This window comes from Fringilla coelebs, assembly GCF_963513975.1.
Source record: "Fringilla coelebs genome assembly, chromosome: 5".
Taxonomy (NCBI): Eukaryota; Metazoa; Chordata; class Aves; order Passeriformes; family Fringillidae; genus Fringilla; species Fringilla coelebs.
The window spans coordinates 12267409-12292981 of NC_140033.1; the positions used below are offsets into that span (position 1 = coordinate 12267409).

General features: G+C 40.3%; 1 protein-coding gene across 2 annotated transcripts in view; it reads right to left on the reverse strand.

Moving 5' to 3' along the window:
- The window catches only part of PTPN12 (protein tyrosine phosphatase non-receptor type 12), a 69285-nt gene extending 52860 nt beyond the window's left edge, over positions 1 to 16425 (reverse strand). For both annotated transcript variants that reach the window (XM_084206838.1, XM_084206837.1), the window contains exon 1: positions 16232 to 16425. In XM_084206838.1, coding sequence (XP_084062964.1) covers positions 16232 to 16330 — 99 coding nt within the window. In that variant the 5' untranslated portion in view covers positions 16331 to 16425. The remainder of the gene's footprint in view (positions 1 to 16231) is intronic.
- Positions 16426 to 25573: the final 9148 nt, after the last annotated feature.

The window sequence follows — 25573 nt, forward strand, 5'->3', positions numbered from 1 at the left end:
CCTGACATTTTCACAGTATCCTACAGTCACAATAAAGTATTAGACAAGGTGCATATTTGATTTGACACATTACTTTGTTTTAATACAATGAAGAACCTGAAAAGTATCATATGATCCTAAAATTCATCTCATCTTCCTCCCTCACTACTAATATACCTATTGCACTATGTACACTAGACTGCATTGCACTTCCTGGAAAGGATTTTTAAAAAAATCTAATTCATGTTATTATTTTCTCCCAACCACCATAACGGCAGTTAGGATCACTTGAACTGTTCATTTTTTTATAACCAAGTTATTTTTATGGGACTGTGTCTTCTACTCAGATTCTATTTGCCCATGCAAGTCTAAGACAGTTTTACCCTTTTGCTCTTATGCTGCAAATCCAAAGAAATCTCAAGAAAATTGCCCTCAATACAGAAATAACTCCAGCTTTTATTTCCCATGTGCATGTATGCCCTACAATAACACTGTGCTTGCTAGTCCATCTCTTTCCAAGATAATTGTTTTGATAATCTTAATGAACAAGTAGTACTTGAGAACAGCAAAAAAGGCAACCAGAGGAACATCCTGGCCAAATTCCAACTCCTCAGCATTTCCTGTAAGCCTTATTTAGATCACGTCTTCATCCACCTTGCTAACACTATTGGTTGGTCACACACAGTGATCTGTGAATTTATTTACTCACCTCCTTTCCTAATTATGAATATACCTATTGTACCATGTGCAGCAGATTCTAATTCCAACAGCACTAAAAAAACCCCACACCTCTCACACCTCCCCCCAGAACACTCTAAAAATGTTTAGAACATTTGGAGATCCTTTCCAGGCAGCATAAGACAATCCCATTCATATAATTCAATTGTACCAAACACCACAACTATTAACATTCAACTAATTTACTGTGTTCAAATAAGAAGCCCATCATCTCAGCACAAGTAGCCTTTACAAAGCAATACTTCTTTCATGGTTTATTGATTCTGATTTCATTATTATTAATTATGTACCTAAATGTTTAGCTACCACCCAAACCCTGCAAATTACAAATGCTAAAGGGTTAGTGAGATTGAATGGAAACCACAGGTTTCTTATTTTAAGAAATCCTCAAAAAAAAAAGGAAAAAGCAGCTAAAGTAGATTCTAGGCTTTTCTACCTTGTAGAAAATGGCAAGTGACCACCTTGGATACAATTCTAAGGCCTACTTCAGATTTTAAAGAAGTTTCCCTCTAGCTAAAACCACAAATGCATAAACCGCTATTTATCTGCTTCCTTCCATCGTATATTGCAGAAGCTAACAAATGGAATACAGGAAAGGCAGGTTTTGATGATCTACATGAGATAAGGAGAGAGTGGGTTTTTTTCTTTATAACTTTGGGATTCTTTAAGTTTAGCTTGAGCTGTGCTTCATTAATGCAAGCCTGTTCAGCTCCTAGTACAATGAACTAACACAAGGACAGGGTTTCATTCTCACCCTACAGACAAGGGTCAGCTGGTTTGTCTTTCCTGTTTTTCCAGAGGCAATAGTTAATATCAATGGCAACAGCTGATTATATATTGAGATTTTCTCTAACTGTTGCATCAAGTTTTAACGATATTTCACATCTTAGCTTTTTACTCCAATTCTGTCACTTCAATCTTATTTCCTAACCCACTAATCTCCTTTATTGCCATTCCTTCCTCAGAGCAAATGCTGTCTGTACAGGAACTTGCTAGGGACACTGGCTGCAGCCCACACTTGCCCATCTAGGAACAGGAAAGCTGCTCTTTTCTTGGCTTACATCTACATTTAAAAAAATTCTGAGCTGTGGTCAAATTCACATTCTAATTCTGGAAAACCAGAACCTATTTCAGCAAAGCCACAGAATTAACAATGTGACTTGGTGAGACACTGTCAGTGGGCACTCTGGAAGAGCAGCAGCTGCTGGATTGGCATCACAAAGCCCCACTGCCTGCAGAGACCAGAGTCAGGCCTTGTTTGAATGCAAAATGCTGGTGACAGCTCCTGGCACAAGCAGAACTTCTTCCACATTTTTACTGTCTCTTTCAACTCAGTACATTGCTCAACATAGATTAGTCATGGAGAGAGCAGCAGGCTGCCAACCTGCACACAAATCAGCCATGAACACCTTTCCTGCTTTAGGTCACTAAAATGCAATGCAATCTCCACAAACTCCTCATTTTGAACTGCTTCCTCCTAACCTTGACAATTCTCTGCTGCCTTCTCCATCAAAATGTTGTTTTACCTTCCTCAAGAAACATACACATTAGAGCATTTTACTGCTAAACTTACATTTCTATCATTTGTAAGCGTAATTAGGTGTCATTTCTCCAATCTCCAAATTTGTGAAACTGCTAGTCACAGCTCTTCAGAAAGACAAAATAAGTAGATAAAATACAGGAAAGGAAGACAGTTGCATTACCAAAGTTATCTCCTCCAATCTATCAAAGCCACTCTCAGGAAAAGTAAAATAAGGAAGAAAGGAATTTAAAATTTCACAAAGATAGCAAATATTAAACCAAAGTGGGACATTAAAGAAAAAGGGCAACTGGGAAAAATGAGGCTGCACAGCACTATAAAGCTTAAAAGGAACAAGTAGCATTGCTGCTTACAGACATGAAAACTATGTGACTTGCTCTTCAGTGTAGAAACAGATGTGCCTTTAGTCAGAAAAAACCCAAACTTGAAAATTCCTGCAGATGTTGAGGACTGCCCATAGCAGTGTTTCTAGCTAGAAAATAGGCTATAGATATCGCATGAAATTTGGACTGGGGAGAAACAATAACCCTTTCCAAATATCAGCATTCCCTACAATTACTACTAGGATAATTATTTAAGCATAGTTAAATAGGACTCAAAATTTCTCAATCTTATTTTCCCTTAATGGAAGTGGCAGCATTCCAAACCAAATCCATACCTTTAAAAGACCTCAATTAATTTTCAACATGTCAGTTAAATCCAATCTCAACTTCTGTATGTGCTGCTGCAGTTTGACTTTAAAGAACAGTAGCATTTTTCTAAAATGCCCTCTTTAATCCTTCAATTGTGACTTCCCTTAAAGGCTACCTTCTTCTCATTCCCAGTTTCTAGCACTGTGCATCAGTATTCCACTGGGCACCCAGAACAGCTATTAATGTTAATAAGCCCAGACAGGAATACACGTTTGTTCTAAAGAGACAGTAACTGCATGACAAGTAATAGGATGAGACATACAGGATTGCTAAGTCCTGGCTTTAAAATGCAAAATACAGAAACACATACTCTGCAGCCAAAGCAAATTAATTCACAGGAGCAGTGAAGTATCACAATGTCTTATCAGGATGCAAGTGCTTCTTATAGATGCATTATGGTGAATAGCACAGGATGTGAGCATGCTGAAGTACACCACTTACTAGAAGATTGCATCCTGGCCCCAGTGCAAGCCTCACTGCTGCTCCCTCTGAGTACTGACTGCATTCCTTGTAGCTGTCAGGACTCAATATTTATTTCTGAATACTCAAATTAGGCTTTGGTCTCCACTGATCTCTGTAATAAGCAAGCTTAGAAAACAGCTCAACACTACAGTGGCTCTTTTGAGGAAAGGGATCCATAAGCAGTATTACTTGGTCCAATACAAACCCTGAAATACTGTTCCTGGTGAAACAAACAAACCACAACAAGAAAATTCATAAAGGACACTGCATGAACATTCTTACAAAGACCATTTAAACCAGTCTGGTTAAATCTCATTGTTCACAGTCATTAAAAAAACAGTGACTATCAGAGGCAGGTAACATTTATAAATGTAACTTTCTCTTTAAGAGGATAACAAGGTGAATAAAATGAGTGGCTAAGCTACTCTGAATTTAAAACCAAGACCCAAATACACCAGCCAGTTCTACTTTGACCACTGAATTAAGAAAAAAAAACCAAAACCCCCACACATATACTTTCTTATATTCAAATAACTAATCATGCAATACTCACAAGCTTAAAAGGGTACCAAATTATACTATAGATAATAATTTACCTTCAGTTCATCAAATCCAAGACAACCTGCATGAAGCTCAAGCTTGTTCTGAAGAGCTTCTAGTCTAGAAGTGAGGCAAAGTTGAACAAGTGTATGAAACTTATTCACATGGTTTTCCACACATCATGCAATGGCTTCTGTCATCCAAAACCAGTAAAAACCAAAGGTTTCAAAAAAATAAGGAAATCAGAGTTGATATGGCTCAAAAATGCATGTTAAAATTTGCATAAAATCTGACAGAAGTACTGTGCCCAGTGGAAAACTACACACTTCATAGGATGATTCAACAACTAGCTGACATAAATACAGAATTCCTGAAGGATATCTTGTTTATATCATGTCCAGAAGCCAGATCCAATAACCTAAAGACAAGTCAAAGACAAGAGTATGAATACAAGAGGGAGCTCACATGAGCAAGCATTTTTGTCTTGTCTTCCACAAAAATCCTTCCCCCATGGCCTTCAAGACAACCTCCAGAAGCAAGTTGGATAACTTCGATTTTGCAAGATGTGTTGTGAATTTTAAGGTTTTTTCAAGCCCAGCTGGCAAATTAAAAGATTTTATGTACTTAACTTTTCACACAATATGACAATCATATATCCACTAACCTACCAACCACAGGAAGGAGAGAAGGCTGGGATGTCCATCCAAACAGATTTGCAGCTCAGGCATATTTAGTTGGTAAGCTGCTGTGGTGGGTTAACCCACCAAAGCCACTCTACCCCTCTCCTGTGCAACTGAACAGGGTAGAGAAAAATATAATGAAAAGCTCACGAGTTAAGGACAGAGAGATCACTCACTGACTCAGCCAGCACAGACTCAGACTTGGGCAAAACACACTCAACTTGGGGATATTAGCTGAATTTATTACCAACAAATAATGAGAAGAAAAACAAACTATATGCAAACTATTTCATCTACACCATCAGTATACAATATGGGAAACTCCTGACTTCAGCATCAAGTTCTGGGGGTGTTAAAATGGTAAGTAATACAACAGCCCAATAAAAAATAAACCACATAGCACTCATAGAACAGAAGAAACTCATTTTGGCATTTATTTACAAAAGCCAATTCCAGTGCCTCCCTGACATGCCCTACAAGATCCTCTACCTAGCAAAAAACCACAGTCAGTTTTAGCTCGAAACATACTGTCTCTAGAAATAAAGAAGTTCTTTACCTACTAATATACCTTCACTGAATTCCCCTGTTACTTCATTGCTGCTTTCCTCACTTCTAAACATATCCTGACCTCAGATATACTTAACATATCTGGAAGCTGTCTTTAGCTGTTATGGAGAAAGGTATCATCATTGAGATTTTTATATCCACATACTTTCACAGGATGATCATATTGTATTACTGTACCAGACTTTTTCATGAATATAGGAAGGGAAGCCCATTATGTATGCTGTAAGGCTGGAGAAACAGGATGCTGGCTTCATTTTCACAGGATCACCAATTTAAACAGTGCTAATGCTTTCTAAATTGCCATGCCAGAAAGACATGTTGCTAAAGCTTTGCACCAAAAGTACTGTAGTGTTTGATCGTGTACAAGGTACCAAATGCAAGCTCATGTTCAGGCTATTCCATATTAGAATTAGTTATGGAGTTAGCTAGCATTTTAGAAAGAAATATTCTTTCCCTTTAGGAAATCACACTTATTTGTGGCAATAGCTTGCTGACTTGGGGATATGCACATTTTTTCAGTGTTATTGGTTTCTCATTTTAAATAATTTATCAACAGGCTATAGATTTCTGTAATTTGTAAAAAAGACAACTAGGCTCCTCTGCCACAGTTTTACCTGCTCTTTTCAGAACAATAGAAATAGGAAGTTGACATCTCAGAATTTGCAATCTGCATTGGTTGCATTTGCAACCACAACACGGAAAAGAAATGAAAGTTCCCATTTCATCATCTTAGTCAAAATATTAAGAAAATAGATGGTACCAGCTGGAGCAACTGTAGCAGCGTTACTGCAGAATGCCAGGGCAATTTCTGTAGAACAGCCTCTGGAAAAGTTCTTTTTATAAGGAAAACATAAAAGGTTGTGAAGGAGCTTAACGTGCAGCTTAATAACAACCTATTTCAGAACACTGAGCTTGAAAAGCAGACTCATGTCCAAAGCTTTAAGTGCCTGTGTAGCACTTAGTGCAATTCTGTAGCAAAGAGTTATTAAAGGAAACAACATATATTTCTCCCTTCTGGGCCTAGTCTTCATGAAGTAGGAATAACAGAAAAATAAAGCATCTCTAAAACACGTATTTCTCTACTAAAGTAAATTCCAGTGTGTGCCTACAGTACTTTCCAAGTCCTTTCTACCTGCCTAAAACCAGTTATTTTTCTCCACTAACATTTTCATATAGTTCCCTATATGTCCATTAACATCACAGTTCTGTTTATGCAACCTCAAAGAAAATGAGTTAAAACTGATTTTACAGTCTAATTTGGTCATAATAAAAACCCACATCGTTTTGTGTTACCACCTAAAGTACTAAACTTGAAATCTTAGAAGTAACTGTTGAATACTTAGAGCTATCTGGGGACATTCACAGTATCTAAGAGATTATTTCCTTCCTTTAGCAGTTTGTGCAATAGGGGTGCTGCCCTATAGACAATTTATAATTAATTCAACTCTGCAGGAATCCTCAGTTTCTTGAAGCAGTTCAACTAACCTACATATATCCTTCCCTCCAGAACAGTGTTTCATTTTCCAGCTTTATTTTGAGCAAAATGTTTCCCCTGAGTATTCCTACTGGACAACTGTATTCATTTCAATTAACAATTACCTATTGGCTAAAATAATCAGAATATACAAGAGGGAGTAAGTAATAAAGCATTCCAGTTGTAATCCTGCTTCCCATGCATGAAGGTAAAGATTCAAGTAGAAAATATAGGAAGAATTAAAACTTATTTTCTACACATGTAAAAACAGTAAAAAAAAGAGCTGTGCACTGCAAACATGCAGGACATGAAACACTTACCGATGAGACACCTCCATGATTGATTTTACTCACTTACAGAGCAGCCAGTCATCAGTTTCCAACTCAGCCTACCCACAGTCTGAGAGCAGTGCACTATTCCTATCACTTGTTCTTCTGTTCTGCTTTTTATATTAATTGATCTCTCAGTTTTGTGCAGTGAAACAACTAGACAACTAATCCAATAAGAACCTTTGTCCAAGTAGGAAGCTATACCAAGTACCACACATGCTATCCACACACTTGAGGAAAAAAAGACTCTGTTCCATCACAGGGTTATGCATTATAGAGTCAAACATAATCAAATAAGAAGTGAAACATTTAGGACAGAGTAGAACACTATTCAGGCTTCTCAAGAGCAGTGCAGTTCCCACAGCAATCAGTCATTTAAACAGGATGCATAATCTACACTGACAGGTCCTCTGAACACTTGGACAGGAAATCCATGAAACATCCTTTCAGTTCAGAACCAAGTTGTTCAAAGATAGCTGTGTCCTCCAAGAACTACCAGGAGAATAAAAAAATGCCATACTCTCATAATGGAAGACAAAATGTATTTTAAAATGTAACCAACAATGGAAAACAATATGAAAATTCTGGAACAGGCCCCTGAGACTCTCAAAGGTGACAAATAGCTGGAAATCATGCCAGTAAGTCCAGGAAAAATGTGCATGAACCAGAACCTAGAACTAGTCTAGCTCCGCACAAGAAATTAATTTCTCATCCATGATATTGACCCTAAAGCAAATAAGATAGCAAGGATAGGAACAACAGCAGAGGTGCTGACTGCTCAATATCAATAAAAGCAGGAACATAAGACATCACTCATGATCACATTCCTTTCAGCCCCTCTTTGGTTAAATTAGCTGCCCAGAGGAACAAGCCTTGCCAACTGAAAGATGGTCATTTACCTCTCCAGACCCCCAGAAACCCCACTCTTACACTGATCCACATAAAAGCTGTTCTTCTAGTGATCACAAAGAGTATAAAACATCTGTGTGTTTTCAGAAGAAAAACAAAAAGCAGATGTCATCCACATGAGGCAGCAAGAATGACAAGATAGCAGGACAAATGCAGCATGATGTAAAATTGTTTAAGAGGACACCACTCTACTCTGACCTTAGAAAAACAAACTCAGCTACACCTTACGAGACTACATAAAAAGGAAGTAAATGTAAAAAAGTTTGTTTTAAAGTGACAAGTTCAGTGTCATAACTAAATGAAAGAGATTAAAGTAGTACATACATTCTTTAAAGCAATATGGTTTTAACTAAGCTAACTTCCCCTTAGAGGCTGGTGCTTTCCAACCATGACTTTAGACACCAAAAATCATAGCAAAGATCAGGCAACTAAAACAAATAAAATTCAATAATGTTTAGGAATCAAGGCCTGCTCTCCAACATGTAAAACATGAAGCATATAGGCCTTCTGCCAAAAAGGAAGGAACAAAAGTTATATGGATACCCTTAACAAGTGTATTAAGATTTCTCCAAATCACAGCAAATTAAAAATAGCACAATCCAACCAATCCATACAGCACTTAAAACTTTTGGTCTATTCATGTAGTTGGCCTTGGCCCATTCCTAACACTAGGCAATTCAATTCTTTCTGCAGAACTAAGGGAGCTCTGAAGTAAAATTAATAAAGAAAATTAACTGTCAGAAGCATTATGGTAGGATTTCCTTCCAAATTATTGATGCTTCCTTACAGAAATCTGAATGAATGAATGAAACATATTTCTTTATTTGCTTTGTTCCTAATGACATGTGTAGCCCATGAGGCAACATCATTCATAGCTTCAGTCATCTTGTAATAGGCAGATATTTTCCCATTGAAGTAACTGCCTTGCTACTCTTTAGAGCTGATAATTCAATTCTTCTAGGTTTTACTTTCACAAGACACTTCCATTAGGACAACATTTGCTTTAATTCTTCCCATAAATTAACACCAATAAAATTGCCTTTTAAAGAAATTAAAAGTATTGGCTTGTAGGAGAACAGATAGGAGCAAAAAATAGGTCAACTAAACTAGGTCATCCATTTATACCTCTATTTATCTGGTACCTTTTGGGAAACATTTTTCTCTACTTGATCTTTTTAGCTGTGCAAGAATTTTTTCATTCTAAAGCTGATGACAAAACAGCAGCTAGAACAAGGCCCTCAGGGACACAAGCAGTAACCTTCCTATGCCAACCTCAGTGACTGAAACATCCTGACACCAGTATTCAGAGATACTTGAAAACAAGTTTCCAACCCAGAATGACAGTCCTAAAGCCTGCCAGTCCTGACTGTACTCTTGTGCTCTTACAACTCTTTCCTTACCTCGCTGCACTCTCAGCTTCCCTAGTAAAGCTACTGGCTTTGCACTCATATTGTCTCATCAATACTGGGTCTGAACACAATCTGGTTTCTTGAAGGTGCAGAGGGACTCCAGACAGCTCCAACAATACAGCTGCTCTCTGTGCTCCAGGTTACAGGTCCAAAACTCCACAGCCATACCAGAGTGCTCTCTTTTCATAAATTGAACAAATAAGTCACAAGTTAAATTTCTATTAGCAAGTTGGTTTTTATTTTTGTCAAATGAAGCAGGAAAACATAGAGATTAATTTCTCTGCAACATTCATGTGCTAGTTAAAAGAAATAGAAATATAGGTCCATGCTTCATTAAGGGCAAACACACTCAGCTGAGTTATCCAAGCTTGTGCTGGCATAACCATAGTAATTGTGGAGTACAAGAGCTTGAGGAAAGCACCAGGATACAAACAATGCACTTCCTAATGGCACAAAGAGCTCCCCCTCTACCTAATTCACTTGTGCTTTACTCAGTTCCTTATCTGACCTTTAACACTGATGCCTCTCCCTAATTGAAGGGCTGTTATATAAGACCAAGAAAAAAACCATCATCTACCATCTGATTTCAGTTCTAGAAATGCATACCCAAGGTACTCCTACAGTTTCACATTTTCCAGCACTAAAAAGAAATGCATTACTATTTTCCCTATGCCAAAAAGTCCTTTGTACTAAGAATACTATAGTAAAATTGTAGCAGTACACAATGGAAAATCCACAAATCTTAAATAGTAACAGTGAAGGAGATAGAACATAATTTCTGTTTATTACAAAGTAATGGCTTTTAGAGAATAATATAGAAGCCGCAGACTTTTGTTGCACAGATGATCAACAAATGTATACACATTCGATAATGTGAATATCTGCTTACCCCTCCCCTGCTTGCAGAGCTGATAACTTATTTTACCTATAACAGCATCAAGGAAAAACAACCTGAACCTACTGCAATCCTAAAGTAAATTACATGCAATCCAAACCAAGAAATTCATACTACAGATCAATGGCACATATGCAGAGTACAACACAGACTCACACCCATGCTTATACAAATACATAAGCATATACAAGGAGCTACAGAACTATAGATTAGGGTCTAAGGTTCAGGAATTATGGTCACACGAGACATATCCATATATAGGTATTTACTGATATGTATCTGTCTACATATATAACTAAATACAGTAAAAGGTGCTGTAGAATTGAGGTAAGAATAAAAACAAAGTATGTATTTGACATGCTATTTAAATTATTTGGATTAGTAAGCCATGAGATGCAAGGTCAACGTTACCATTTGCTCCTCCTGAACAATTCTTTAATATTCTGCAAAATCCAGACACAGCCCTTTATTTCATGAGAACAGTAGACTTATACACTGCTGTCTTTTGAAAATGAGCAAACAGAACTTATTACCACACAAGCTATTTGACACAACCCAGAGCATTGCCTAACTGACTTGGTTTAGTTTCATGTGCTGAAAGAACAGCAATTTTAGGCAGACTTTGCAAGTTCTTATACCCCAGGGTCACTACAGCAGCTTTGTGGCTGTGTTCAACCACCTCTACAAAAATTCGGAATGGCATCTTTGAAGCAACAGAAACAGCACTCATTTCCTCAGAAGGGGACAAAGAAGCTGAATATTTAAACTGAATGACTGTTCATGCAAAACTGTATTTTCATATAACATTGAATGAACAATATTTCACAAAATTTCAGAAGCCTCTAAAGTCTGGACTTACTGAAATGACTATTCAGTGACATTGTTCCAACCAGATTTGGTCCATGTAAAAGAAGCTTTATGAATGGCCTCGATGACTACAAACACACACAATGAAGTCATGTGCTGGGGTGTGCCCCCCACAGACAAATTAACAAAATTAACAGCATCTAGCTGAAAGATGTAAATGGAAACAAAACTTTAAAAATACATTTACACGCAAATTTAAGCATAATATGAAAGGTGACTACTAACAGATCCATTATTTAACCCTGAAATGATAAAAATGCACAAGGCATATCTGAAGTGACAGTTGCCTATGACCTATTAACTCATTGCTAAGAGCAGAGTTCCTTATGACTGATCAGCTGTACAACGCACTTACGGGTCATTTTCTCCAAGGCAATTACCCCTTCTGTCATACTCTAGGGAAAAAAAGTGCTCCAAATAGATTTTTCAAAAGAACACAGTTCACAAGAATGCCATGTAAACCTCTGCTTACACCAATTAAATCTTGGAAGTTTCAAGAAACAGTTTACCATCTAATTGATTCTACCAAAGCATTTTTCCCAGATAAACCTATACAGGTACAAATATCTCTTGAAAAAGACAGCATGCATTTCATAACACAAAGCATTGGTGTCCCTAACAATATATTACAAGCACCAAACTCATTAAATAGATACTAGAAAACATCACTTCCAAAAATGTCTGTATGGTGAGATCTTAAAAAAACTGCAGAGATAGTAAAAAAAATATAAATCTTTTCTAAGTTTCCAGATTATATGCCTGTCTTATAAATTTGAAAAGTACCTTCACAGATACTCAAGAGGTGCACTAATAGCATTTGAATCAGAAAGGCTTATGCAAATGTACATTAATACACAGACAAGCTTTAGAGGGGCATTTCTGAAGTGATACAGTTAAATAGGTATTTCTGGTATCCCTAATGCTGCTTCAGAACCAGAACAAAATCTGTCATGACTGGCATCAGTATGTGGACTTTCACTATGTATCTTAGTAGCTTTAATCAGTGATTTAGTATAGTGTAGATTGTTCATTCATTTTAAGCAGCCTTTAGGCACTTTAGAAATTGTGCCTTTTCCTCAAAAAAATTACCAAAAAACAAAACAAAGACAAAAGCCTCAAAAAACGCACAAAGCAAGTTTTATAACATCTGGTGTAGCACTTCTTATGATCAGCTACATTTTATCCTTACAAGTCAAGCACATTCCATCTCCCATTTTTTTAAATAGAATTTTCACAAAACAATCAGTTAGATGTACTTAAATACAAAAATGTCAAAACTAAAACCAACTAGATGTTTTTTACCTGTTTCAAACCATTCAAATTCCCTTTCATACTTCAGGAAACAGCAACTTGAGTACTTTACTGTTTCCCAACCTAAAAGTTTCATATTAGACAGATGGAACAGAACACAGACACACAATATTCAGTTGAGTTAGTTACCTGTGCCCTCTTGAATGAAAGGTACAGAGATCTGTGACTACGTGTAACAAAGTCATTAAAAAAAAATATTATTATTTAGACTGATGATCTAAGACACGACCATTTTGACACCACTACCTCAAAACAGCAGCTGAGGGTCCCCTACACAGAATCCATCACAAAAAACAAAACATGCTCAGCCATACATGGTGTTCCATGACAACACATTAGCCAGATATTTAACTCAAAAGATGAAGCCAGACTGTCATATACTACAAAACAATTGAAACATCTGATTTTTGAAGGTAAAACTTCACACTATTCATATTTCAGTTTTCCTATAGCAATGGCAGTCTACATCAAACAAGAGAAATGAGTGTCAGGATGCTTTTGTCATGACTATAACGTAAGAAAACAAAAATGTGTTAATCGTGGGTAGATTAAAATTTAAAAATAAATCAACAAATAATATTTGTCAAGATCTTTCTAAATTCTAGAGTAGCTGTTTTCTGTTCCTCCATATAAAACTTTGACTTTCAGCTTTTGTTTGATGTAATACACATGTTCATTACAAAAAAATCAGAACCTAGACCATGCTGGTTGTATTCATACAGCATGAAACACCAAGAGGAAGCAACCTATACTTATTTCCTTGTAACCAAATAGCAATGTCAGCAAAAACCCAGGAAAAAATATACTCCTGGATGTACTGCAACCATGGTAGCAAAGTCCTAACCTATATTATTTTAGGAAAAAGCCCACTTGCCCCATATCCACATACACATGATCACTGGCAAGGCTTACAGACATGCCTGTCCTGTTTTCAAACTATCCACTTCATTTAATCCTAACTGTGCACACCCAGAGTACTGAAGTGATCTACTAATAAGTCCTGCTTACTTCCTAGTGCAAATTAATTAACTGCATTTGATTTCCAGTAACAAACTTGTTACTGGTGCTCAGATCATAGAGTTTATCTTGCTGTTAGGGGGAGGTGGGGAGGCGCTGGTGGAGTGGGTAATAATCAACTTTCCACCTTCCAAGAGGAAGTTGTTTCCAGGTATGTCAATGGCATTATTAAATTGTAGTCTTAGTCATCTACACTCTGGACTTTCAATAGCAATCAGCCAGGCTTATCAGCTTACCTGTGCACACCTCTAGCTTCTCTACCATCTCCTCCAGGACTCCTGGGCACCCAGCATGTACTTTTAGTTCACTCAGGCCTAGGTACAACTCTCTAAGCCTATTACTCTACACATTCAAAGGCAATAAAGACCTAAAAGTAAAGAATTGTTTTCATTTGCATTCACCCACTATTCCATTCATATTTTAGATTCCATTTTGACTTGGAAATGAAGCGATGAGTAACAGCAATTCCTATTCCACAAACTTGCCGCTATTTAACAGCCACAGAACATCCTGCACTTAAATGAGATAACACAACTTCCTCCCTTCTCACCCCTCAAAAAACATCTCCTCATTCTTTAACTGAACAGAATACTGAAACTTAAATCTCCTTTACCTCTCTTTCCTTCTAACTTTTCAATCATTTCAAAGAGGACCTAGGCGTAGCTCAGCTAAGACAGCCAAACACACCACAAAACATATACCCCAAAAATCCCTAAATACCCCAGTACATTAATAGTGAAAAAAAAAATAAATATCAGGAATTATGATTCTTGTCATCACATTAATCTATGTCTGCTTTATTACACAAAGGTGAATATTAGAACTGAAAATCCTAATTTCCTGGTTTTCCTTTAATTTCCGATACAAAAATCAAATATGAGTTTGAAATACAAAGCGTTAAAGGACAAAAGAAATTTTCAACACAATTCTCCCCAAAACATTCAACACTCTTTCAGGTAATACATCTTTCTCCTGAAATGTCTTGCCCATTAGTTCCTATAAATGCTATTTTCCCATTTTTATCCATATTCTCTTTTCTTACTACTATGGGAAAGCAATGGGAAAACTCACTCTATGCTGCTGACAGGTACAAAACCAACATGCTGTCAAATAGAGAAATTGAAACAAAAGCTATTTTTCCATACAGGGATGCCACTGCTTAAAAGAAAGGATGATAAAAATATCTATTATATATAATTTGACTACAACAAAACTAAAACATCAGGATAATTATCAGATATGAAATGGTAGAGGTGGATTAGGTGATCTAGAACAAAGTACATAGCATAGAGATTATTAAAAATGTCCCTCAAATTTTGCAGTAGCCTAGGCCAGTCTTTCTGTAAACTACATAATTTATATGAACAAGACAGGCTCACCAGGACAAGGCAAGATGTCAATTCGTGTTAAATAGCAATTATATTACTAAAACTATGACTTAACAAAAAGCTTCTGTCAAATTCTGTAACCTTGAAGCTCTCATGCGAAGATTTAAAAGGGTCCTATCGCTCCAATGGCGTTCTTCACTTCACACTTTTCTCTCTTCCTTTCCCACACGCTCAGATGTTTCAGCAGCATACTTTTAGCATTTGCAAAATCCTGCCCAAAGAGCGTGGCCGATTTCCCACGGGCTCCCTCCCCACCCTGGATGAACTCGTTACTTCCCAAAGTCCACTTCCTCTTCCACCCCTGGACCTGCCAGCGCTCCCAACGCCCCTCCGCCTTGCGCAACATCCGCGGCCTCCTCCCCACATTTCGGACCATCTCCGATGCGACACTTACATTGAGATTTTTTTTTTTTGTTCCCAGACCACTAGCACAGACTGACAGCTTAAAGGGCTAACGATGTGCTTTTAATCCCAAAGAGCCACGCATAATAAAACGAGCTACAAAGACAGATGCGGAGGGCACTAACCCGCTCTCCTTCAGCTCTTCTGCGGGTCAAACTGCATTTTGATATTAAGTATTTAAATGATATTGAAAAGTGCCAGCAACATCTGCCCAATCAAAATTATTGTTCACAGCTCAGACGACCAATTCAAAAGATAAAACTCACGAGATATTGTAACAGCCCGATTAAACGGCTAAAATAAACCAGGAAAAGCACTAATTCTCCGAGAGAATTTTTCCCCGAGCGCACACGTTAACCAAAGGCTGACGGTGAACTGATCTGGAAGGAAGAAAGGACGAGGGATACAGGCAGGGCTGCGATGGGGGATGGGAGACGTTAGCGAAGGGAAGATGAATATTCCTCCAAGGACTATCAATACGTTTAACACATCTCCTCGGAAAGAAGAGAAATCTCAAGCAGGCAGCTACAGGGGCAAATAAAAGGGGAAGGAGTGTCCGATTATCCCCAGCTGACATCACAGACGGCAACCCTGCAGAAAAGGGGCTGCCAGGGCGAGGAAGCGCTCGCAGCCCCCCCGCCTCGCCTCCGTCCCCTTTATGTGCTATGGGAAGCAGCGGGGCGGGGGGACGAGGAGCCTCCCGGTTAATTTTGCAAGAGCCGATGACCACCAGCTCCCCTGGAGCGGGGAAGGGTCGGAGCCGCGGTGACAAACCTCCCGGGGCTGGAGGGCAGGAAGGAGGCTGAATCCAGGCGGACACTCTCCCTCCCCCCGCCGAGCTCCGAAGTGGCGGTGGGCAAAGGGAGCCGGCCGAGCCCCGGGGCACACAATAGCAGGTCACCCCCGGGGATGCGAGCCCGCTCGCCCCGACACCCCCCGCTGGCGGGGGGATGGGGAAGGGGCTGCGGGTCACCCCCCCGCCCCGGGGGCGGCAGGAGCCCCGCCCGCCCCACCCGCGCCGCCGCCCCTCACCATGAAGTCGCTGGCGAAGTTGTCCTCCCCATTGTGGTCCGTGTCCTTCATGGCCTGGACTCGCTTAATGAATTTCCTCAGGATCTCCTCCTGGCTCATCCTGCCCCGCCGGCCGCCCTGCGGAGCGGGAGCCCCGGCCGCCCGCCCGCTCTCCGCCCGGAGCCCCCTCCGCCGCACGACCCGTCACCCGGCTGCCTTCCTTCCCCTCCCTGCCTCGCCTCTCCCCCGCCCGGGCCTGCCCGCGGCCTGCTGGCCCCGCTCTGGCTCCGCTCCCGCCCCGCTCACGGCCGCCTGGCCGCCCGCTCCATCCTCCCCTCCCTCCGCCCGACCCTCCCTGGAGCAGCCGACACGGACACGACACGGCCCCTCCTCCTCCCGCCCCGCGCACGCGCGGCGCCCGCCCCGCCCTCTCCCCTGTGCCCCGCCCCCCAGGCAACGCTCCGCGCCCATTGGCTCTCCCGACCGTGGCCTCGCCCTATTGGCGGCCACGCACGCCAATCATCGGCCGGCTGGGCTTCGAGGGTGCTGTCTCTGGGCTGCACGCCTCGCCCTCTCCCACAGCCCCCCCCCGTTTCTCATGGATGGGACCGCCCGAAGGGAGCCTCATGGTGCGCTGGAAGGGACCACTTGGCGCGCGAGGGGGAGGCTGAGCGGAGCGCGGTTTCCCCTGGCTGGAGCACAATGGGCGGCGGTGGGTGCCCGCGGCGCCGCGCCGGGAGGCAGCGGCATGTCGGGACATGTAGTCGCGACAGCGCCGCGTCCCGGGGCTGGGGGCTCACGCAGCATCCTACTGAAACGCCCGGATCAGAAGGGTCCCGCCCTGGGTGGGAAGCCCGTAGCCGTGGGACTTGCCGGGGGTCCCTGCCGCGGCGGTGCCGAGGCGCGGCGGCGGTGGACGCCGAGCAGCGGGAAGATGGCGGGGTGGGACAGGGGACGGGCGCGGACACCTGGTCGGGGACGGCTCCTCGCGTATATGTATGTATGTATGTATATTAAGTGTGTATATATATATATGTGTGTGTGTGTGTGTTTATATTAATTTTTAATCCATATATATATGTAACTGTATACTCTTTATGAAGTGTGTATACATATATATGTGTGTGTAAATATGCATGTGCGTGCGGATAGATAGATAGATAGATAGATAGATAGATAGATAGATAGATAGATAGATAGATAGATAGATAGATAGATAGATAGATCTACTTGATAAAAATGTCCGCAGGCGAAGCTGATTCATGGAAATGCCACCGGCAGCTGTCTGCGGGCTCCGAGCCGGTGCCAGGCGGGGAGAGGGTCCCGCACCTCTCGGCACCGCAGCGAGAGGGCTCAGGCACCCCGCGCCTTCCTATTTTAAACATAGCCTAAAATCTCTGCCTTACGTGGTGTTGGAGGATTTGGCAATGTGCTTTTTCATTCCTAATGTTAAATGGAAAAGTTAAACTCCTTCATGTTTGGTGTCCTGATGACTTTTACTCCTGCTTAAGCAAATAATAGCAATTGTAAAGGTGTGCGTATGTATAGCCTTATAGCTTAATAAATATTCCAAGTGAAGTCGGTTAAAATGTAGTTTAATTGATGAAGATCTACCCAGCCTTGAGTGATGCTGTTGATCCAGTAAAAGTTTGGCACACAGGCAGATGATAAAGGTCCAAGCTGAGAAGCATAACCCGACTAAGTCACTCCTGCCCGTTCCCTACCGCTGGTTCCCTGCCCCGGGAGCGTGTGGCGCTTGCAGTGCCACCAACACAACCCCTGTCAGACAGGACATCGAACCGGCTCAGGGAACTCACTCAGCTGCAATATAAGTCCATAGAAAATCGGTGTGTTTTCTTCTCTGATCATTCCAGTAATCTGGCTTTGTTACCAAAAGAAGCCTACAAAAGCTCAATCCTCCTGTGTTGGTGTAAGATATTACTGTTTTAGAAGGCTGACAAAGAATACCCCTTCCACACCAGAATCAGTACAATGGCACATTACCACCCTCAGCCCAATTCATTGCCCACCAACTCGCCATCTTCCTAGTGGAGGCAAGTTTTGAGATACGGCGTAGGAGCCTGAAGTGTAGCTGCTGATGCATGGACACACATTTCCTTCTCCTGCATCTGCTGCAGACACAGCCATCTCTGGCAGAGGGGTAGGCTGGAAAATTGAGAGGCTTAGCATTTTCATGTGGCTTGCTGCAGACTTCAGCATCTTATTAAGGGTTTGGGGTTTTTAGCTGTTGATGTTCATCAGCTAATGTATAGGAGAGAGAAGACATAAGGACACATGAAGGAGCTGGGAAAGGGCATCAGCTCTGTGCTGAGGTTTAGTGAAGCCTTTAGTGAGCACTCCACACAAACACATCAGCTGAAGTGCTCAGTCCCTCTCCACGTCCTTTGCACCCACTTCCATAAGAAGCTAGACAATTGGCCCTGAAGAGTCACAAGGATATTCCCTTTTCTTGTTTTAATTCCTCTCTTCCTTCTCCTTTTCCAAACCTCCTTTTCTACAATACCAAAAAGCAGCTTTAAAGGGAAAGACAGAAATTAGAGAGACACCTGAGACCACAAGGATAGCTGGGGCTCGAATCATCAGATAGCTTTTCTATGCCACCTTGCTGGATTTCCATCTGCTTAGGAAGGTTGCTGTTTGCTCAGCAGTTGTCCTGGCAAACCTGCTCCCAGTGCCAGATGGCAGGTAACTTCAGAAAAGTGATACTTGAGACACACAACCAATTAAGGAAGTCTTGAATGTTATATGGTTTTCTTCATTTATTCACACAACCGAGTTATAGAGGAGGAAAAGAAACATGATGGACCTGATATCGTTATTGCCTGACATGGAAAGGACCCAGCTGTTAGTCTGGCCTCATTCACAATCTGCAACTCAACTGTAACAAACTGTTGTAAACCAGCAAGTGTAACCGTGGCCTTTCATTTGGTGTAACTGATAAGAAGGTTATCGGTCTCAGAAGACAAAAAAAGCCCCCAGAGTAGGCATGTGTCACTAGCCAGAACAAAGGTAAATATGAAACAAAGAAATTAGGAATAGCATGGAGAACTGTGCCTGTTACTGTCTGCCTGTGCATGTGTACCTGTACCTGTGAGAGCTGCAAACCAAATAGTATCAGTTTTATCTCCCACAGCCCTGCAAATGGTGCATGAAGTTGTCTCACGTCTGTGCTATGAACAGACACCTCAAGCCTCAGCAGCAAAAATAGCATTTTAACTCAGGCTTTTGATCTGAGGCTCACACTATCTGGGTTAACCCCAGACATCTGACCAATACAGCATGTGTGCATGAGTGCCTATTTGTGTAGCTGTAGGAGAGGGGTGGAAAAACAGACACACAGCGTGAATTACTCACCCTAGAGATAGAACAGGAAGTTTCAACCCAAATCTGTAGAAGAAAATTTTAGTTTTGTCATAACTATCCGTATAAGTATGGTCCTTGAAGAAAAGCAAGTAAGTCACCTACAGCTTCTCTGCTATAATCTCATTTTGCTTTGCCGTGCATTACTCCAGCGGCAGCAGGGAAGGCAGACAGACGCTTTTTTCTGTTCCAAGGTGGCTTCTCATGTTCCCACAAGGTAAACATGGTGTAAATTGGTAAATGTGCTTCCTGGCCTGCATACCTTGGTGCTGCTCAGTCAGTGGGTGGGACTACCACACATCCCAGTTTACCAACCTTCAGAGGCTTCCCTCAAGCTGCGATGGAGCATAGGCTCACATCAAAGCTGTTTGGCTTCAGTGCCTCTGTGGCTTGGAGCTGTGTTCAAAACCCAGCAGATATCTACCCAAAAGTATGTTTCAGAAAGAAATCAAAGAACTGGGGCAGGAGGGAAGGGTGAAAAAACCCTACAGCTCGGAGTAAGGGCATCACCTCTGACAGTTTTAATACCTCCTTTGTCCAGCAAAACAAGACCTTGTGTATTCCTTGTAATTTCGTGTGACTACATTACAATGATTGCTCACTTTGTCACCGGTTTCTTCTCCCCTTTGCAACAATCTACAGACTCATGGACTTTCACTATTTGGAGTAATGCAAAAGAACCATAATGCACCATAACACTTTATGTTGTTGTATAATTAATAATGCAATACTGAAATTATAATTAAATTATGATAAATATATCCTATATAGGAAAGCCCAATTTATTTTATCTATACTGGGTGTCTGAAAAGTTTTTGTAATCAAAATTATTTAGAATAAAAAATAGATGTTAGCATTTATAGATTTCATAATAACACTCCTGAAATATACTTTAAGTGCAGTTAGTTGGAAGTTTTCTAAAAATGTGGTGTTTCAATGGAAAATGCTGTTTCTGTAAAAGTTACATTTTCCACAGGAAACAATTTTGCCAATGTTTTTCTGCTTTCCGACAAAAACAATGCACTGTTATACTTACAGATGCAGAAATGTCTTTACCATTGAAGTCAGCACAACTTGGGTTAGGGACTCAGCACATGAAAGAACTGGAGCATGGAGTATAAATGCCAGGAAGCTGTTGAACAGCTCAAGGGTACACATAAAAACTAAGTCCAAGCGAAACATTTGTCTTTGATCTGACAAACTGAAATGCAATGTGTCTTTCCACAAATGTCAAAATGTTTCATGCTGGTTGAAAATAGTTAAATGAAACATTCAGGAATATCAGGATCACATACTTTTTGTATACTCTTATCCTCAAAACATTTCAGTGATTAGTCATTTTTGTTTCCGAAGAGGATAAAAATACTGTATCAAGTTTTCTAGCCAAATCTTCAGCTACAATTTAATCACTTAGATTATAAGTAACAAACTAAAAGACAGCAACCCCCATGGAGTCTCAAAATTCTAATTTTGGAAACAAAAGGAATTGCGGACCATAGATCTGAGTAAGATGCATAGTATCCTCTGTATACTACAAATTAATTTAATTTCTGATTTAAACCTGAAACTAATCTTATTTAAATGAGTCATAAAGACCTGATCGGTGTCTGTATAATATGTTCCATTCATATTCATTAAGTGCCATGTGACTGCTGAATTTCTTGACATTTTCCTTTATTACCCTAAGTTCAGCAATGACAGACTCCTGTAATTACCACTGAAAATACTCCTGCTACAATTTAATTTTACCTGGCTTGCTTAGTTTTTATTTATTTCTTTACCATCTTCTGGGATTCATTCTGTGATATTGCTAAAACCCTTTATAGGTGACATTCCTTATGCAGGTAATAAATATTTTAGACCAGAATTACTGAGTTTCATGATCAGTGCATATTTTGGAATCCTATCTAAGTGTAACATACACCACCCCATGCAAACACAGTATCAGTACATTGAAGAAACTTTGTTCTTGCTGCAGCACTTACTGAAACAGCATTGAGGTTTAAAGTGGTTTTTACATATTGCTAGCATGCAACCAAAACAAAAATAAGAGTGTGCATTATGCTCATCAGCATAATATTCTACCATGACCAGCTTTAAAAAGAAAATAGCTGTGAAATACTGTCCAGACTTAAAATGTTTCTGCTGCTTTTTTTTGTTTGTTTGTTTGTTTTTAATTTCATTTAATAAAGATTGTTGAGTGAGGTACTTCTTTGATTTTTTGTGAGTGGAAAAAACAAAAGTTTCAGAATAATATCAAGATTTCTGCAAGTTTTTAACAGTATTCAAATAAATAGCATATGAGTTTTAAATTAATTTCTGTGTCTCCTTTTGATAGTTCTGTATGATAGCCTCACTGTAAACCCATCCCTGAGAGACCCGATGACTGTTATTTATACATGTCACTGTTCATGCAGTAGGAGACCTGCTCTGTGCTATTGGATCAGGAAAATCAGGAGCCATTTTCCATCTGTATCTTTTGACCTTATTAAAATTGGACACAGAATTTCTGAACCTGGTCTTGTGCCTCGGCAGTGCCTCTGAGCCAGGGTGCCGGGCGTGGGTTGCTGCGGGCCAGCTGCAGCACTGCGGTGGGCTGCCCCGGGGAGCCTCATTTGCCTCCCTGTGACAAAGCTTTCCTCGAGGGTATTCCCCAGGCACAGCCACAGCACATCTGAAATGGAAATAGCAGCAGCAGAAGGTAAGCCTGTGCACAGGCCATGGTAGCTGTGCTCTCCAGCCTTCGCCCGCAATCAGAAAGAGCATCGTTAAAAAACTGGTGCGTGTAAAAGACACCAGGGAAGAATCTGGATGTTCTAATGCGAGGAAGTAATTCAAAATGTGATTTTAAAATGGGTAATTGAATAAAAATGAAGTTTTCAGTACCCCTTGTAAAAAAATAATCATGGTATGAAATTTTGCATCAATGAATATGAAAGGTTACTGTAAACTGAATGAGCTTTGCTTAATTTATCTTGTTCAGTTATTGTGAATCAGCCTTGAGAACAAAAGAATTAACCAGCTCTATTTCAGGGTTCTTATCCATTAGCATAGCAGTATTTGTATCATCCTTAAACAAATCTTAGACTTGTTTGTCTGTAGTTTTACACTCATCAGTACACATTAAAGTATTCCCACTTCTCTAAAATGCATCCTTACTGAAAATAAAACAAAAAAAGTGCTAGACAGAATCTAAGCCAAACTTATGAAACACTGCTCTTTTACCTGGCATGAGCATTCTCTGGATGCACGTACTATTCCATTTTATTCTGAAAATCCTATTAAAATAATAGCAAGGACAGAGACTGCTAATGCATTAGATAGAGTGGTGAAACTGAGCTCCCTGAGTCCCTCCTGTGAAATGCCTGCTGTTATGACCATTAGTAGTCATAATGGCCAGTTTAGATTCTCAACTATTTTGTAGATTTAAAAAAAAAATATTTTTAATAGTCTCTTAAGGGAAATAGTAAGCTTTATAGTTTGGGAAACAAAACCAGATGGGAAGGGGAAAAAAATTAAAACTAAAGACAACCCTCCCCTTCAAGCCCACAAAAATTATACTATAGGGAGCCACCCTATATATGACCAGATCTGTTTATATGTTAACTCCAAAAAACTATGGGTACAGATACAACTTTATTCTTTAATGTGAGTTTTCTCCCCACATTTCAGCGAAAGATTTGCTGCTATATCTGTGCACTATAGCAAAGTGACATAAGCCCAGCATATACTGTGTCCAACAATATTCATATTTCATTATCAGAGAGCACAACAATAGTCCATTGTGTAGGGCAGCTCTCCTTGGAGGCGGAAGGAAGGCTGCACACAAGCTTCCAGAGTGGTCCAGAAATACGATGGTGACACCAGACTGGCTCATGTAAACAGGAAATCAAACCAGGATGTAAACTGGACTGCTTCCATATTCAGTAATATTTAGCTAAAAATAAACAGTTTAAATAGAGGTAGGAAAGCCAATTCTCTCTGTAAACTCATTTTTCAACTTGAATTTTTCAAGACTTAATAGAAAAATGCAAATAAAAGGAGTGTTAGTGTTGCTCTATCAATATGTTTGTAATGAGATTGCAGTAACTTCCAGAGGGCCTATTAGTGTGAAAAGGGGAATGGAAAGTCTCTTTCCAGAGAATAATAAGGACTTGGAGATGAAGACTGAAAAGGGATACAACTTATCTATAAGTATATCAACAGATTTAAAAAATCAAGGAGAAAGAAGTTCTACTTCAGCTGAAAGACAATGTAATCATAAGAATAAATAAATACAGACTGTGAAATCTAGAATGTTCTGAGAAGGCAGCTCACACAGAGTGTGGAGAAGTTGGAGTTTTTTTGTTAGAGTAATATCTAATGCTATTGCTGTCTTCAAGACCATCATGTGGAGTTCACCTGAGAGCTCCTCTGCAGTCTGAAGTTCCTTATGAATTCTCTGACTGTTGAAATTAGGCCAAACTGCTCTCCAACTTTAGGAATAGGTGAATATAAGGTAAGAACTGGAAAAGAACAGCAAAAGTCACCAAGTTCAAGCTCCTGTCATTACATGTAAACCTGAATATAATCCAATTAATAACACTGTCAAGCTTCATCTCCAAATAAATCATATTATTTGCCTTCACTGGCCGCACAAGGAGAGTATTCCAAAACCTCAGTGCTATAACTCTGGGAGGTTTTTCTTATATTCAACCTCAGTTTTTCAAGGATATTCTTTCCAGCACAAAATATCTCTTCATCACAGTCATCTTCTTTTTACTATATTGGAAAAGTTACAGTTTTGCTGTAGTCTTATGCCATAAACTGTTCATCATTTCTAACAGGGTCTTCTTCATAGCTGGAGAGTCAAATTAATTCTTTAAGATGAATCAGTCCTTCTTGGATGGGGAAGATTAGGTATGGGCCAAGTTCCAGATTACTGACAAACTTCCCTAACCTCTGCATCTGCTTGCTGAGGATGAAGGCTAAAAGACACAAGGAGTAGATGTAATTCCGAAGGAAAATGAGGAAACACAGGAGGAAGCTTTCTGGTTAGACTTTCACTGCTGCTAAGCAAGGGCAGTTTGTCATTTCCCAGAGTGATGCTTGCTGCCTGAGAACAGCAGCAAGGAATAGCCAAAGGTTCTCTAATGCATGCCTGACGTTTTTCCCACCTGGAGTACTGCACCCAACTCAGGGGTCCTCGGCACAAGAAAGACATGGACCTGTTGGAGTGAGTCAAGAAGAAGGCCACCAAGATGGCTAGAGGGAGGGAAGACCTCGTACAAGAAAAGGCTGAGAGAATTGGGTTTATTCAACCTGGAGAAGAGAGGGCTTTGGGGTGATCTAATTGCGGTCTTTCAGTGCCTGAAGGGAGCCTACAAGAAAAATGGAGAAGGACTTTTTACAAGTCCAGGTTGTGATGGGATATGGGGGAATGGATCCAAACTGAAAGACAGTATGTTTAGATTAGATATTAGAAGGAAGTTCTTTGCTATGAGGATGGTGAGACACTGGACCATGGTGCCTAGAGAAGCATCCCTGGGGCAGACCAAGATGGATGGAGCTCTGAGCAACCTCATCTACTGAAAAGTCTCCTGTCCATGGCAGGGGGGTTGAAATAGGACGATCTTTAAGTTTTCTTCCAACCCAAACCGTTCATAGCCCATTCCATTAACAGCTAATCAAGGCCTTGGCATTGCCACAGACTATGGGACACTGGAATAGGACCCAGAAAGCAAATAAGCCAACTGACCTAGCCTTCAAGGAGGGCTCTTTTTTGAGAAAACAGTACATATGATCCAACCTTGTCACCTCAGGCCCCCTGGAAATGTTGGATAAGTAAATAAATAAGATGCTCAGTTTTTTTCTCCCCCTGAATGTAGAACTTCCCCAGATAATTGGAGGCTATGGAAGGAGAAAAGCCCAGACAAACTTGGCCATGAGACAAGCATCTTGGTTCAGGATTCATAGTTCTGACTTGGAGACACAAAAAGAATA